General features: G+C 40.6%; 1 protein-coding gene across 3 annotated transcripts in view; it reads right to left on the reverse strand.

Annotated features, from left to right (window-relative positions):
* RIC1 (RIC1 homolog, RAB6A GEF complex partner 1) overlaps window positions 1-16,156 on the reverse strand; it is an 86,548-nt gene that overhangs the window by 3,988 nt on the left and 66,404 nt on the right. For all 3 annotated transcript variants that reach the window (XM_034774326.1, XM_034774328.1, XM_034774325.1), the window contains 7 exons: window positions 13,022-13,160; window positions 9,735-9,851; window positions 7,809-8,537; window positions 7,302-7,460; window positions 7,050-7,186; window positions 1,180-1,466; window positions 99-293 (listed from right to left, as the gene is read on the reverse strand). In XM_034774326.1, the coding sequence (XP_034630217.1) occupies window positions 99-293; window positions 1,180-1,466; window positions 7,050-7,186; window positions 7,302-7,460; window positions 7,809-8,537; window positions 9,735-9,851; window positions 13,022-13,160 (1,763 nt within the window). The remainder of the gene's footprint in view (window positions 1-98; window positions 294-1,179; window positions 1,467-7,049; window positions 7,187-7,301; window positions 7,461-7,808; window positions 8,538-9,734; window positions 9,852-13,021; window positions 13,161-16,156) is intronic.

The following is a 16,156-nucleotide window of genomic DNA, read 5'->3' on the forward strand; positions in this document are numbered from 1 at the left end:
ATGAGCATTCATGACAAATGATGAATACCTAGATGCAATTTTCTGAGGGTGATGCAGAAAGGGTGTGTGTGTGTGAGAGTGTGTGAGAGAGAACCTACCTTTATTTAATAAAGGAGAGAGGAATGCATCTTGCATGTGAGGTCCATGGGATGAAAGTGTGTCCATTTCTCTCTGGGAGGAATTGATGGTGCTAAGCCAGCTGTGACTCTGAGGTGCACTTGAGACCCCCGTGTCCATTTCCACATTTAAAAAGCTGTCTGCAGACTGGGACTTGAGCAGCTGCTCTCCAACAGCTAGAAATAAGGAGGCATTTATAAAAAACTGACCTACAATACAAGTAGCCATTTTTTAATACATCTCCCAAACAACTTTTTACAGTTATATCCAAGTCAAAATTCAAGTACTTAAGTTGCTGACAAATGAACAAACGCAAGGGAATGCAGATCTTATGGCTATTGTAAGACCCTTTGATCAGCGTCAGTGTACCTAGATACTGGCACACAGTGGAAGTGCCATCTAATATGTTGTTGGCATAGCTGAGCTACCACGTAAACTCACTTTTTTGCAATCTTGAGACAAACTCAGTCTAGCTTATAGAATTAAAAGATGCTTTAAGATTGCAGTGAGATCCATGTGGTAATCTCACAAAATAATATATTGAAAGATGTAACAACAACATTGTAATACAGGTTTGAAAACTGCAGCACATTCTCACAATTTTAACTCTTCCATCTCACTACCACATTGCTAGCAAATTTCAGCAAGTCACATGAAAAACAAGGTGTATCTCTAAAAATCAGATAAAGCTGATCAAATGCCCATCTAAAACCACATAAATGTACTGATTTTAGTCACTTTCTTTGGCTGAAATTATATAAAATGTTGTGTCCAGACTGACCTGTAACAGAGATCTAGTTCTCTGATTTAATACAGCTAAAATATAACTTCTGAGAGAAAACAAGAAATCTCAACAGAAGCTACAATATAACTACTGCGAAGACATGATGTCTATGCTAAACAGAACCCCTTCAAAGCCATGCAAAGTAAGGAACTGTGCAGGTGATAAACCTCAACCTGTTCTTTGCTTGGCTGAACTGAGATACGAGAGATTAAAACTAATGGAGGCAGGACTGCAGGAAAGAAACCTAGTCCACCAAAATAACTCTGATGGTACAGCACCTGTCTTGTACTTTCCATTCTTGAAAGGTGAATTAACAGAGCAAGCTGGTATGACTGGAAATGGCCAGAGAAAGTCTTTGTGTAGTCTCTTCAAGGCAATCACAAAATCCTCCACATGGGCAGCTCGGGCTCGCTCCTTACACAGCCAACCAATCAGCTCAAAGCCTAGTTGCGCAGCGAAGCATCCAAGGTCTTTAAGCCTGATTTCCTCCAGCAAGCGTCGAGCATGACGCCAGAGCATCATATCAATGTACATATTCTCAGCACAGTCACTGTCTTTACTCCACCTGTGGACCAACACAAGAGAAGAGAAGAGGTGAGGTGATATTAAGACTGTAGCTTAAAAGTCACTTATAGATCAGCTGTAGCACAGATATATGAAATTGCAAACTAAGTTGAGTAACAATTTAATGGTGAAAACCACTTGCACGTTGATAAAAGAGATTACGCGTTACCTGGGGTTCCTTTACCCAAGAGCCTCCACTATCACTATGAGCTATGTGACAATAGGAATGTGGTAGATAGAAACTAGATAGGCAGCACCAGCTGCAGGGCCTTAAGTCTTAGCAGTGAAGGCAGGGCTACATGTCACGAGGGAAGCAAGGAGCAGCCCCCCTTCCAAAGTGGCCTCTCAGAGAAAGCAAACTCCAGAAGACTGTGGCACTAGCAGTTTCTCTCACAGACAAGCACTCCTGCCACTCTCCAGTCCCACCCCACTGAGCCCGAACCAGACCCCCACCCCACCCAGCTCCACACTCCCAGCACCCAAACTCCCCACTAAACCCCACACACCCCCTGCTGAGCCCTAGCCATCTTCACATGGACCCCCTGGCAGAGTCCCATTGCCCCTGCACCTGGAACCCCTTCCCCATCCCCCCCTCAATAAGCCCCTCTGCATCCAGATGCCTCACAGAGCTTCCCACACCAAAACTACCACACACAGAACCCTCTTGCCCCACACCTGGATCCTGCTAGCCTGAACCTGCCTGCCCACACCTGGTGTGCTTGGCACTGAGGGGCAGAGCCCTGGGGTGTTTCTGGAGCCAGCCCAGCCCCTGCGCTGGGTCAGGTGTAGCCTCACCCCCGAGTCCCTGTCCTTGGGTGGGGTACTATAGGGTGATCTCCCATCTCAATGCAGCCAGTGACCTGTGCTCCCCACTGCCATGCTGGAGCCTCCACATTTATTTATTGACAAATTAAAATGTGCAGAATTTTTAGGCTCAGAATTCCCTCAGAAGTAGCAAGCTTTCAGCAAATGACTCTTCAGGAGATGGATATACATATGCATGAAAAATCATGGTAGTCTTGCAAGTTTTGTGAGAAGTGAGCTTTTCCCTGGGTCAATGTTTCATACAGGTACCAAGTGTCTTACATTAACTTTAAATACTGATCCAGGAAGTGGACTTTGTGCTGGTGGTGGAATAGTAGCAATCTTCAAACAGGAGAGGCCTGTGAGGTCCAAACCCACTGAAGAAGATAACAGAGGAAATGTGCTTCATATTACCGTCAAAGCACAGATATCTACCCTGTTCCTTCATATACCAAGCACCATATCTGAGTGGGAGGGGGACACTGCCTTTAAAAACAAAATGTACAGTATTCTGGAACACAAATGTCTTATTGGATCAGACCAGGGGTCCATCTAGTCCAGTACTTGGTCTTTAACAATGGCCAATTACCAGCTCTTTTACAGAAAGGAAGAAAATAGAAGGAAAATAGGATAGCCTGCTCCCAATAAAGTTTGTCCTAACTTCCAATAGTTAGAGATCTGAGTAAACTCTGAAGCTTAATGTTTTTATCCCTTTATGGGGTTGAAAAGAGGTTGAACACTATGTAATTTTAAAAATAAAAATACCACAAGAAAAACAATCAAAACTGATACTTGGGAGAAACATTTAGATAGAATTATTAATTGCATCTCATATGACTAGTCCAGCAAAACCTACTTCTGGTAGACCACCACCAGATTCAGAGAAAGCTGGTCCATTCCATATAAGAAGTGTTTAGCGCTCCTTGAGAAAGATTGATTTTTTTGAGTAGGAGGCCTGGTCTACACTGGCAGGGGGGGGGAGAAGGGGGGAGGAGGAATTGATCTAAGTTACGCAACGTCAGTTACGTGAATAAGGTAGCTGAAGTCGACGTACTTAGACGTACTCACCGCGGTGTCTTCACTGTGGTGAGTCGACTGCTGCTGCTTCCCTGTCGACTCTGCCTGTGCCTCTCGCGGTGGTGGAGTACAGGAGTCGACAGGAGAACGCTCGGGTGTTGATTTATCGCATCTAGACTAGACGCGATAAATCGACCCCTGCTGGATCGATCGCTGCCCACTGATCCGTCGGGTAGCGTAGAAATACCCGGAGTCTTTTACAAGAATCTTTGATCTGGCAGCTTAGGGAAAAAGATGTTTCCCTGGACAGAATCCTCCCACCATGAAGATGACAATTGCACACAGTGAAAAATTCCACCTGCTCAGAAGCACAAAGATTTAGGAAATCAATGCTTATGGCTAAAAATTCCATAGGGAATTTCTGTGCTTGGGCTGGTAGGAACTCTTAATACCAAAGTCATAAATCTAACAACTTCGATTCAATTAGAAATATCTTAATTTTAAATGGTACAAAAAAGGAAAGTTTTAAAATAGCTTAACACTGGAGAAAATTCTCCTAAGAACATGACTGAACTCAGCTTGTAGGACATCAGTCTGACTTCACTGTAACTAAAATTGATTTGAACTGCATGCTTTCACCTGTAATTGCCAGAATTATTGTTCATACCTGTCTGTGTAGTGCTACGCTCACTTAATAAATGGAGATATCCTATCTCCTAGAACTGAAAGGGATCTTGAAAGGTCATCGAGTCCAGCCCCCTGCCTTCACTAGCAGGACCAAGTACTGATTTTGCCCCAGATCCCTAAATGGCACTCTCAAGAATTGAACTCACAACCCTGAGTTTAGCAGACCAATGCTCAAACCACTGAGCTATCCCTCCTTGCCTTACTATCTGTTGTACTGCTTAAAAGGACTAAACTTGAAACCTTTAGTTTGATGAGTATATAACTAAATTTCAGCATTCGCATAGCACTTTTGTAGCTGGCATTGCAAGATATTTACATGACAGATAAGCTAAACTTTCATACTCTCCTTCATGCTTCAGCTACCATTCCAGAGGACATACTTCCATGCTGATGATGCTCTTTAAAAAAATAACGCGTTACTTAAATTTGTGACTGAACTCCTTGGGGGAGAATTGCAGGTCTCTGGCTCAGTTTTGCCCGCATTCTGCCATATATTTCATGTTATAGTAGTCTCAGATGATAACTCAGCACATGTTCATTTTAACACCACTTTCGTTGCAGATTTGACAAAACGCAAAAAAGGTACCAATGTCAGATTTTTAAAGATAGCTACAGCACTCCACCCAAGGTTTAAGAATCTGAAGTGCCTTCCAAAACCTGAGAGGGACGAGGTGTGGAGCATGCTTTGAGAAGTCTTAAAAGAGCAATACTCCAATGCAGAAACTATAGAACTGAACTACCAAAAATGAAAATCAGCCTTCTGCTGGTGGCATCTGACAGATGATGAAAAGGAATATGCATTGGTCTGCACTACTTTGGATTGTTATCGAGCAGAACCTGTAATCAGCATGGACACATGTCCTCTGGAATGGTGACTGAGGCATGAAGGGACGTATGACTCTTTAGCGCATCAGAAACGTAAATACCTTGCAACACCGGCTACAATAGTGCCACGAGAACACCTGTTCTCACTTTCAGGTGACACTGAACAAGAAGCAGGCAGCTTATCTCCTGCAAATGTAAACAAAACTTGTTTGTCTGAGCGATTGACTGAACAAGAAACAGGACTGAGTGGACTTGTAGGCTTTTATATTGTTTAACATTGTTTTTATTTTTGAATGCAGTTTTTTGTTTGTTTGTTTTTTTACACACAATTCTACATTTGTAAGTTCAACTTTCATGATAAAGATTACACTACAGTACTTGTAATAGGTTAATTGAAAAGTATTTCTTTTGTTTTTTACAGTGCAAATCAAATATCTGTAATAAAAATAAATATAAAGTGAGCACTGTACACTTTGTATTCTGTTATCATTGAAATCAATATATTTGAAAATGTAGAAAATATCCATAAATATTTAAATAAATGCTATTCTATTGTTTAATCCTGCAATTAATAACAATTAATTTTAATCACTTGACAGCCCTATGAAGAAGTTGAATTATAGTTGTTGCAGTCCAGTTACTTCATTAAGTTTATACTTGGTTATTTGATATTCTGTCTCAGTTTAGCTGTTGAATTATGTTAAAAATGGATGCTGTTAGTATTTTAAAAAGTGAACACCATTGTGGTTAATGCTCAGAGGTTTTTGAATTTTATACTCAGCTTTATAACTAGTCCATTCAATATAGTTAACCAACCATACTTTAATTTACATTTCAGAATTTCATGTTTTGTTTAGCGGTTGTCTTAAGAATTGCCACACTGTATCATTCATTTTATTTACTTGTTTATGTGGTGTATATCATTTGCATGATTTGTTTATTGGTTTTATCATTTTTAATTACTTAAACTCTTTATTTCAAAGTCAAGTTAATGGTTTATTTTGGAGCAGCAGTTTATAAAAGAATCCATGTTAAGTTTTGCAGTGATGCACTCCCAGTGCAGTCTCATTAATAACCATAATCAATAAGTCCAGCTTTTGATTTGGTTTTCCTGAACTAGTCATGTGAGAAGCAATTAATTAGATAAATAATCCCATCTAATTGTTTCCCCAAAATATTCATTTTGCTAATTGCTTGTTTCTTTTGGTAATTTTACTGGCATCCAACCCCTACCACACCAGGCCTTCAAAAGATTTGTTTCTTAAATTTTATAAAATTTACTGTAACAACTCTGGATATTCTTGTTATCCATGTAAATGTCTGTTTTATTACACCTGCTAAGTTCTTGACCTTAGTACTATCTTGTTGCATTTTATTTGAGTAAAGATCAAACACCGTGGTCCAAAGGGTCATTTTCCTCAAAATGATTTTAAAAATACAATATTGGACAGTAACTTCCTATGGACAATTCTGGTTTGTGTTCCCTGCATTTTATCTTGTTTACCACTTCTAAGCAGAACAAAGAAGCATCCGATGAAGTGGGTTTTAGCCCACGAAAGCTTATGCCCAAATAAATTTGTTAGTCTCTAAGGTGCCACAAGTACTCCTCGTTCTTTTTAATATCAAAGTTACAGCTCATGCACATAAAAAGTTATGATAGACGGAAATCGAAGTAGACAATATGTGCAGTAAAAGCAAAGGGAGAAATATTTCTTCTGCAGTATTAGGTGAGATGCTCTATTACAGTTAATGGACATGTGAGTGCTCACAGTAGAACCTCCAGAGGTCTGTGGAATCTCACAGCACACAGAACACCACTAAGGTTGCTGTCAGGGCCAAATTAAGACAATCTAGGGTCCTGGGCACCCCCCACATAACATCTCCCCGCCCCCCACCCATGCTGTGGCCCAGACCCTTTCAGGACTAACAACAGGTTTCACATTTAAGATGAATGGCCCAGCTCACACATTCCAGAGGTACTATTTCAGGCAGGCATCAGTTATATTTGGTTCACACTTTTCAACTTGTCTTTGCATCCATAAGGGCTAGAAACAATTTTTTTTTAAACGGAAACTGAAATCCTGATCTCACATGACTCCAGGAGTCATGAGTGCCCAGGCCTTAATATAGCCCCATTGTATGATTTGTTACAATGTAAATAGTTTGGATGAGTGGGGCAAGAACTATTCTCTGTACAGTGGCCCAGCATGGTAGGGATCAGTCATGAATTGTACTAGGATACAAATGTTACCTTTTCCCAGATGGACCGGAAGGCATGCTCAGTGTTTTCTGTAGATTAAATTTGTTAGCAGGAAGATTCTCTGCTGATTGAGATAAACTAATGCTGCGATGTCTGAAGAACTCAAAGCCACCAGTTGAGCTGGGTTCCTACAACAAAGAAGGATATGACCAACTACAGTAAAAACATGTTACATCCTGGGTATACATGAGATTCATTATGTTTAGTGACTGATGTAGAAGATTTATGATTTTCTTAACAAACCTGAGTTGTGGGTGTTGGTGGCGGAGTCTCTGATTCACCAGAACCAATGGCTTTAAGAAATCTGATCATGTGACGACAAAGGTCCCACTTTCCCTGCTCCAGGGCAGTGTTGAACAGAAGAGTGGCATGTTGCCTACTAACTGCTGGAACCTCCATGTTCTACAAGTAACAATGCACAATATACAAATAATTTGCTTCTGCAACCCAGCAATACTTTTCGAAAAAGTCAAGCCCCTGCCCCAGCAGTATGCTCAAAAATGAGAGTTGTAGGTAAAGTCATATTTCACAGTTTTCCATTTTGTTAAGTGCCATTTTAGGGACCTATTCATATTTAATTTGATCCCTAAATAGATATAATTGAGGTGAGTTGCCCACCAAAAAAAGTGTTATATTTATTTTTAAAAAACAGTTATGCCAAACATGCAATAAATCGTTTAAATGAAACCAAAAAAAATGGGGACTAAATGGTCACTTCTTTTTTGTAATCAAGTAGCAGGATACTATTACCTGTAGGATAATAAGGTAAGAGGCAGCTGTGTCTAAGTCCTGGGCCATTAAGCACTCCTCAAATAAGTCTTTTGGGTTTCCAACAGCAGCAAAAAGGTAATTCCACAGGGCATATTCTGTCTTCCTAGCACAATGAACAACTGTCTGCAGGAAAAGGGGGAACTCTGTAATGAACTTAGCCACAGTGGGAAGCAGAGGGTCGGGAATGGGCTCCCGCGAGGTAGCTTCTTCTTCCAGCACTTCATGAAGCATCAGTTCTAGCACATGAGGAAAGTAAGGTAATGTGGCACAGGACTGGGCCAAAAGCAAGGCTTGCTCTCCTAGGTTCCTCACCAAAAGCTGGCGCAAAATGTGATGGAGGTAGATCTGAGAGGTTCTCTCAACAATACAGAAAGGAAAGAGGACCTCCAAATGTTGTCTAGCACTGCTGTGAGTGTATAAACAGTCGTAGAGTACAGTGTCATTGACAGCACCAAGAACCAAGGCATCTTCAAACAGAACAGCCAAGGGGTATATGTTGATGTGGAAAGGCAGCATGATCCGTCTTGACAAAAAAGAATGTGGTTTGCGGTGATCCCTGGGAAACAAAGGAAGCCAGACTTTCATACCTGACCCACCACAGCTGAGCCAGAGTGCCTCCAGTAAGTGGCGCTTTTGTTTGTTTGCCCTACAGGTAGTCCAAACATTTTCAACCGACTGGGCTAGCACAACTGGAGCACAAAAAGGCAGCTGGGGAAGAAAAGAAAAAAAGATCTTGATATCCTTTTAATTTGTGCCTCATCTCAATAGTAACTTTCCATCAGTTAAAAGGGTTGACAGCACATTTCACTCCCATTTAATAGATTTGTCGGTGAGGGGAGTATATGATAGAAATTCACTATTGTAGAGAATTATGTATTTTTATTAGGCATTTCTAAAACTCTAGTCAGTGCAAGTACTCAAGAAAGCAATTCAACCTGCGTTTCCACCCTCACAAACCTAAAACTGGCAATGTACTATATACCACGGATATTTATCAAATACTGCCCACATCCATTTTAAAGGTTTTTTTCCACAAATACAGCTTGTTGTCACCATGGGGTCATTACTTTTCTAAAAGTGAGGACTGATAAGAAGTGCAATTCCTATGCAACTTAGTCTTGCTGCATTTTGGGCACCAAGAAAAAGCTCCAGTATTAACCCACCAAGAGGGAGCTCTTTCATTCCTCACCTACCAGCTGATGCCACTGACAATTCCAGTCAGAAGGCTGGTCAAATTGCCTATTTTTAGCACAGAGTGTAGGCTAGAGCTGGTGGGTTACTGTAAAAATAATGTTTGCAAGCATTCACTTGAATCCAACCATGCTCAGACCTCTCTCTGCAATTTCTGAAAATTCACACATACATCATTAGTATGAATGACAGTCATATGAAGAGCAACAATTTCACAATCTACACATTGTCATAAGAACAAGGATAGTCCTACATTAAAGAGTTTGTTCGTTAATTTCTCTCATCTCTTAAGGAGTTAGTCAAAAATGCCAGTATGTGCCTGAAGGGGATGACAAACCACAAGTATTCAAAGTGAACAGTTTAGGAATAGCCCACAGGTCGAAAATTGTTTGCCCAAGCTTCGTACAGCACCTATCACAGTGGGATCCTGATCCATGATTGGGATCCCTATGTTACAGCAATACAAGGGGTAAGTAATCTGATTGTCAGAGATACTTGCAGAAATAAAAACTGGCTTGTGAATGATTCATGAACAGAAAAGAGGGCTGCATTTGTCAGGTAATTTATTCACAACAAATAATTCAACCAGTTTTAGCACAGGCATTGAAGTGTAGCTACACACTTGTTTCTAGGCCGAGATCAATCACCTTCACAACATGCTGAGTCCTCAGAACCTTTGAAAATTCTTGTGTAATCCCAAATATGTTTACTCACAAGTTTCCTTTGGTTAGGACTGCTGTCCTTCTCTCGTATCTGGGGGCCAGACCGATCCCTTTGTACCATGATGAGTTGTCCTGCTAAGTTTAACATAATGCTTTCTGCCTCACAGGCCTATGGGGGGAAAAAAGTGTAAATTACTTATCTCTAAACTTTTCTGAATCCATCATTTTTGCTTTGATATGTACAGTATAGTCTCTGCATAAACTCACAGCCAAACACAAATTCAGAACACTGGCACTCCCACTAAGCACATCTTTATAGGAGGCTTGTAAATACTAGCTTATGAACTCTGGATACAATTCTTTCTACCTATCTTCCAAACCAGCTTGCATATAAAGGAGGACAGATGCAACTACTCAAGGCTTTGATCTGTTTTAGGGAGGGACCTTCCCCATATGCTCCCTAAAAGCTTTGCTTGCCTAGGAGTAAAGCATGTAAACTGGGGATATGTTGGAGGGAGGTGCTGTCCTTTCCCTGCTCTTCATTTTAAGAAAACAGTTTAATTGTAAGCAGAGGTTTCAGTGTGCAACTTTCCTCAAAAAGGCTCTAAGGGTATGTCTACATTACAATTTAACACTTGCTGTTGGCCCACGTCAGCTGACTTGGGCTTGCAAGGCTTGGGCTGTGCCACTGTAAAATAGTGGTGCAGACGTTTGGGCTCAGGCTAGAGCCTGGGCTCTGGGACTCTCCCCTATCATGGGGTCCCAGAGCTTGGGCTTCAGCACTAGCCCAAACAGCTACACTGCAATTTTACAGCCCAATAGCCTAGCCTGAACCCCACAAGCCCAAGTCAGCTGATGAGGGCCAGCCAGAGGTGTGTAACTGCAGTTCAGACATACTCTAAAACTGCATTGCATAATGCCATGGCTTTTAAAACGGTGTTTAACAGGAACAGCTCTTTACCAGAGCTAGTACGTAATGCACTCCCACAGACCTCTACGCAAATCTCAGTTAAAGGGTTGACTTGAGGCTGGTTACTGTATCTACCTCAGCTGTGGCTAAATAAGCTCCTAGCAGCTCACTGCCAGTTCACCTAGGGAACAGCAGCAAATAAGGACAGCCATTTTCAACACTTAACTTTTGAAGAAGAGAATAGAATGCAGTGGTTGTAGAGTATTTCATATTCCAAAAAAGAAAAAACCAAAAAGAACGTAAATATATATAATTATATGTACACAAAGTTAGTTCCTTTATTTTATCCAGATACATGCACCCCAATCATCTAAGTGTCCTTTGTGCCCCTTGCTTTTAAATCTGCTTATTTTAGTTAGCATTGCTGCTGGTCTGTGCAAGTGCCATATGGTGGAATTGGTTATGCCAGGGTCAAGCCTTCCTAATACACAGAGGCAAGCCTCTTAAAGAACCAATTTAGCATAGGAAGCAATCAGAAGAAACAAGCAGGACTGGGCACCTATAGAAGGAAACATTTAAATGGTTCTACTGTAAAAGTGACTGTAAAAATGCCACCTTGTTCAACAGAACTACTCCGTGTCTATTCGTAGTTTTGCCTCAACTTTAATTGTAAAGTAAGCTTTTTCTACTTCTGATCTGTTGACTTTGCAGGGTCAACACTGCTACAGGAGAGGAAGATGGATTCCATTTTGGCTCAGTTATCAATAGAACTGTTAATCAAGATTGATCGCAGGGACTTTATTGTTAATGCTAGGGCCAGAAAGAACGCAGCTTCACTTTTATATTCAAGGTTGACTCACAGAGATGACAATTAGAGTAAACATGTTTTTACTTATAAACGCAACAAATTTGGTATGGAATTTCCTGACTGAAAAGCAATCAGGGAACCCAACCTGTAGAGTAAATGTTTCCCTCCCAAATAGAAGTGCGCTTAAAAACCTTAAACGTTTAATACTACACTGATACTTCGATCTCTGAAAAATATTTATTTTGTTTTACATTTAAATCAACTGCCTGACAGCTTACATACTATCATGTGTATAAAGCCCACATCCAGTTTTTCATATCAGACTAGAAGGACCCAAATAGTAGATTCTCAGCATCTGAGATGGAAGACAATGAATTTGATCCTTTGCTTATAAGCATTTTCTTGCAGCTAGCTAAGAATGGCAAGACTGTGTCCTAGAGCTCATGATGATTTAGAGTCCGCAATGCAGCTTCAGCACTGTGCACAGGAAGAACAGAATGCAAGAGGCATCTCAGAATGAAGCAGGAAGTGAACCAATGAAAGCTCCAACCCCCCCATCCACTAGATCAGTTACACTTCTCACAGGCAATTAATGTCCCTTAAATAACCCAATAGGTAATAGTCTTCGGAAAGGAAGGATAGTCCAGAGTTAAGGGCACTAGTCGTCCAATTCCCTGCTCCACCACAGAATTCTTGTGCAACCTTGCACAAGATACTGTGCCACTCTGGGTACATGTACACTGCAGCTGAGAGCATGCCTCCCAACCCGAGCAGACAGACACACTAGTTCAAGGAGCACTAGCATGCTAAAAATAGCAATGTGGATGCTGTGTCATGGGCTAGTCACCCAAGTACAAGCCCACCTGATCCTCTGGGTCCATACTCTGGTGGCTAGCCCATGCTGCAACATCCACATTGCTATATTTAGGGCACTAGCTCAAGCAGAGCTAGTGTGTCCATCTACCTGGGCTGGGAGGCACACTCTCAACTGCAGTGTAGACATACCTTCTGTGCATCAGTTTTCCATCTGTATAATGGAAATAATAGCTTCCCTACCTCACAGTGAGGATAAGTACATAAAAAAATGGTGAGACTATACTATGATAACAGGGCAATAAGTACCTAAGATAGAAAAGTTGGTCCAGGCCCCAATGCTACATAAACAAATATTGCCCCTTTCCCAGGAATCAGCTGCCCCTTTAGATGGATTCACTGCCTAATTGACTTTGGTGGGTAATACCAAAAAGATGCACCTTATGTGCATCCAGGGGTCCTACATTATAGAAAAGAGTTCTATGCATGTTCTAGAACAGCTTGGAATTTTATGGGCATTGATCCAGAAGACGTATATTTCATACCCACACTATTTAAATAGTTAAATGTATCCAGGTCTTTTGTTTGCTTGCTTGCTTTTGTTTTGATTCTTTTCGGCTTTAGCTCTCATACTAAACAATAGAAGCATTTTATACATATTTGAAAAGCATCTTCAAAAGAACTCTTTATTGCTACTGTCTGATATCATCACCCAGGCAGAACTCTTAAGACTAAAACTACCAACTCCAGGGACTGTCAGTTATTTTTTATAAACTTCAACCACTAAAAACACTGGACAGACTCATACCTGCTGTGGCATTTTCAAGCTGATGCCAGTCTCTGTTCTCACCGATGTCAGAGTTACAGAAACAACAAGGAAAGGATGAGGAATGTAACGAGACATGGATACCTCCTGAAGAACTTGAATACTGGCAGTAGGGTTAGGACTGTAAGGGGGGGAAAAAAAACAGCTGATGAACATTTCTCCTCTAACAGTAATTAATGGAAAATTACAGCTAGTTTCTAAATGCTTAATGATGGAAAATACTAATTTAACCATAGGGAGCAGAGCTCTTTCAAGAAACCAGAACAATTTCCCCTTAAACTGCAAAACTGTACCCAGGCCACTCTTCTGAACTGGATAAAGTTATATTTAATAAACCCATTAGCCTGATTTGTTCAATCTTGATAATTTATGGGAACACAGGAGGAAAGAGCAAAGTGCTCAATGTACCTCTCAATAGTGATGATTTCAATCTGGGTTTCTCTGAACAAGGCATTGGAACTATTCTCCAAGTTAGACAACAGCCATCTCCCTCCCTACTGACGAAGGTTCCTTCTTTTTGATTTCAATGCAGGCTACAATATTGTGGACAACTCCATCCATCTAGACGACTGCAATAAATTATGAACCTCCCTTGTTCTGGTTCTAATCCTCCCCACCAAATGGTGCTGACTTCTGTGCTAGATCCTCCTCTACACAAAGAGACTCCTCCTACACAGAGTCTAAAGGTTTACTTTTCACAGCCCTTTGCTCTTTTTTACCTCGCTCCTCCTTTTCAGTCATCCTATCCTTCCTCTCCCTTTAATCTTAATTTCCACTTTTATGATGATGATTCTCAAGTGCACATATGTTTCAGTGCATTTGATGACTTCTATCCACATTGTTAAGATATGAGGCATTATTTAAAGTTCCTTCAGCTAAGTATCTGAGACAGAAGTTTTTATGGGCAGGAAGGGCATTCTCCAACATTTTGCTCTTCAATTTAAAAACATACTTTTACTATTCACTTTCTGTAACCTTATCACCCTTGATTCAGAACTTACCTATTCATGTTTACTATGCTGTAAATCTGTCTACAATATGACCATCTCTATAGCACTGACCACATTTTTTACCACTTTGATGCCACCTCCTCTGAAATCCTCATGGCCTTTTATCTTTTCTTTTCCTGACAGCTACCTTCTTTATGGCCTCCCATTTCTCAGCTTCGACTGTGGGCATATAAAGAGTCATTCTCAACTCCATTCTCCAGCAGCTCCACCAGCTCCCATTTGTTTACCCAAATCCTGAAACACTTAGTTGTTTTTAAAGTCTCCATAGAACTGTTCTTGCCTGTCACATGGACTCATACTGCCCGAGTGCCCATTCCTTTTGCTATCAGGTACCTCAACTCTCTGCAGCTCCGTCTAACAGTGGAAATGCCTCACATACCATCTGGAACAGTCTTCCTGTATCCCTCAGCCACTCCTAGTTCACACAACAAATCTCTGGCACGACTGGGGAACAGGAATTAGTAGTCCTGACCTCTACTACTCTGCAGACATCTACCAGGGCCATTTTACATACAAGGCTGCATAAGGAAGGGTGAGAAATTAGAGGGGGAAAAGTAATAATGAACCGGAGCCCAAAGAGTTAGAAAACTTCTTCTCTATGGAAATCTTGTAATGCCTTAAATACTAGCAGCTAATCTTTTTCTGGACCCACTTTTAGATCATAAATCCTGTATCTGTTGCAGAAACTACTCTAGCTGAGCATTCACAAACAGGACAAGTTTCTCTCCTGTACCTTTACTTATTGACTCAACAGATGTTCAAGCATCTTCAAGCTTCTAAACAAAAGTTTGCACTGAAGAGAGGAATTCCATATTATAGGTTTTCTGAAAAAATACCAAGTAGGCTAAAGTAGCAGCTACATAAGCTCTACATAGTCTAGGTTTTTACATAAGAGTAGGCCACCACTTAAAGCAACCCAGAACAGTAAGTACCCTCAGGGACAAACTGTAGCATTTAGAATTCACTGGAAGAAAAAGGAAAAAAAAAGTAAATAAAAACCCAATCTGTCTAAAGCCTGCTCTTATTAACAGTGTATGTCCATTCACAAATGATATTTTGTATCCTTCCTTGAGAAACATTTAGAACCCTTAGAATTTTTCTTCCTAGACACACCAGTTACCTAAAGATTTTGTATCACTGTTACATCCTGTAAAGCAAAGTAATATTGTGAATACAGATATTTGCTCACTTAGGCAGTTGCTAGGGAGTGTAGACGCAAGTTCCATTCTGACAAACTATTAAAAACAAGGACTTAGAATCTCTGAAAAAGGTATCTTCAACTTCTGAAGTCATTATTGCCTTACCTAAATACAGCTTTCTAAAGTAAGAAAACAAGACAAAAAATTCCTCTGACTGATCTTTAAGTGCTATACCAATTAGTGACAAATCCTTCCTTCTCCAGCAGCTTACTTGTCAAAATGTACAGCAGACTTCTGTCTCTGACCATTTCCTCTAATTTTCCATGGTGAATGGAATGTGAAAACTAAACAGACAGAATTAACTGGTGGGTAAAGTTAGATTTTTTTAAATTCTCTATTTAGAAAAGAACTCTACAGATTTTGTAAAGTTACTGATACCAGTTTAAATAATCACAGGTCTGGATGCAGGTTTTTATAAATTATGGAAGTTGTACACAGTTTTCACATGCTTGTTTATGCTAAAAATACGACATTTAAAAGCTACAATTTCTAACACTGAGGAGTGGACTGGAACCCAACATGTCTAGAGATACAGATAATTAGAATCAGCTAAGCCGTAGTCAATGCAAATTTAATCAGTCCATCTACCATCTTCCACAAGTGTAATTTCCTCAATGTGTGAAAAGTCCCAAGAGAAAACACCAGAAGCCCAGGTTACTTTCCCTACCAGCTAAAATGGGCCAAGTTTTCAAATGTGCCCCAATTCTGACACCTTTTTCACAAGCACAAGTTTGTAAGTGCACATTTCAGGCACTATCACCTGCACACGTAAATTATGTGGGAAAGTGATAGTGCTCAAAAAGTTTCTCTGGGTAAAAAGCAAAAGAGGGTCCTGTGGCACCTTTGAGACTAACAGAAGTACTGGGAGCATAAGCTTTCGTGGGTAAGAACCTCACTTCTTCAGATGC

The sequence above is a fragment of the Trachemys scripta genome, chromosome 6 (assembly GCF_013100865.1).
Source record: "Trachemys scripta elegans isolate TJP31775 chromosome 6, CAS_Tse_1.0, whole genome shotgun sequence".
Classification (NCBI taxonomy): Eukaryota; Metazoa; Chordata; order Testudines; family Emydidae; genus Trachemys; species Trachemys scripta.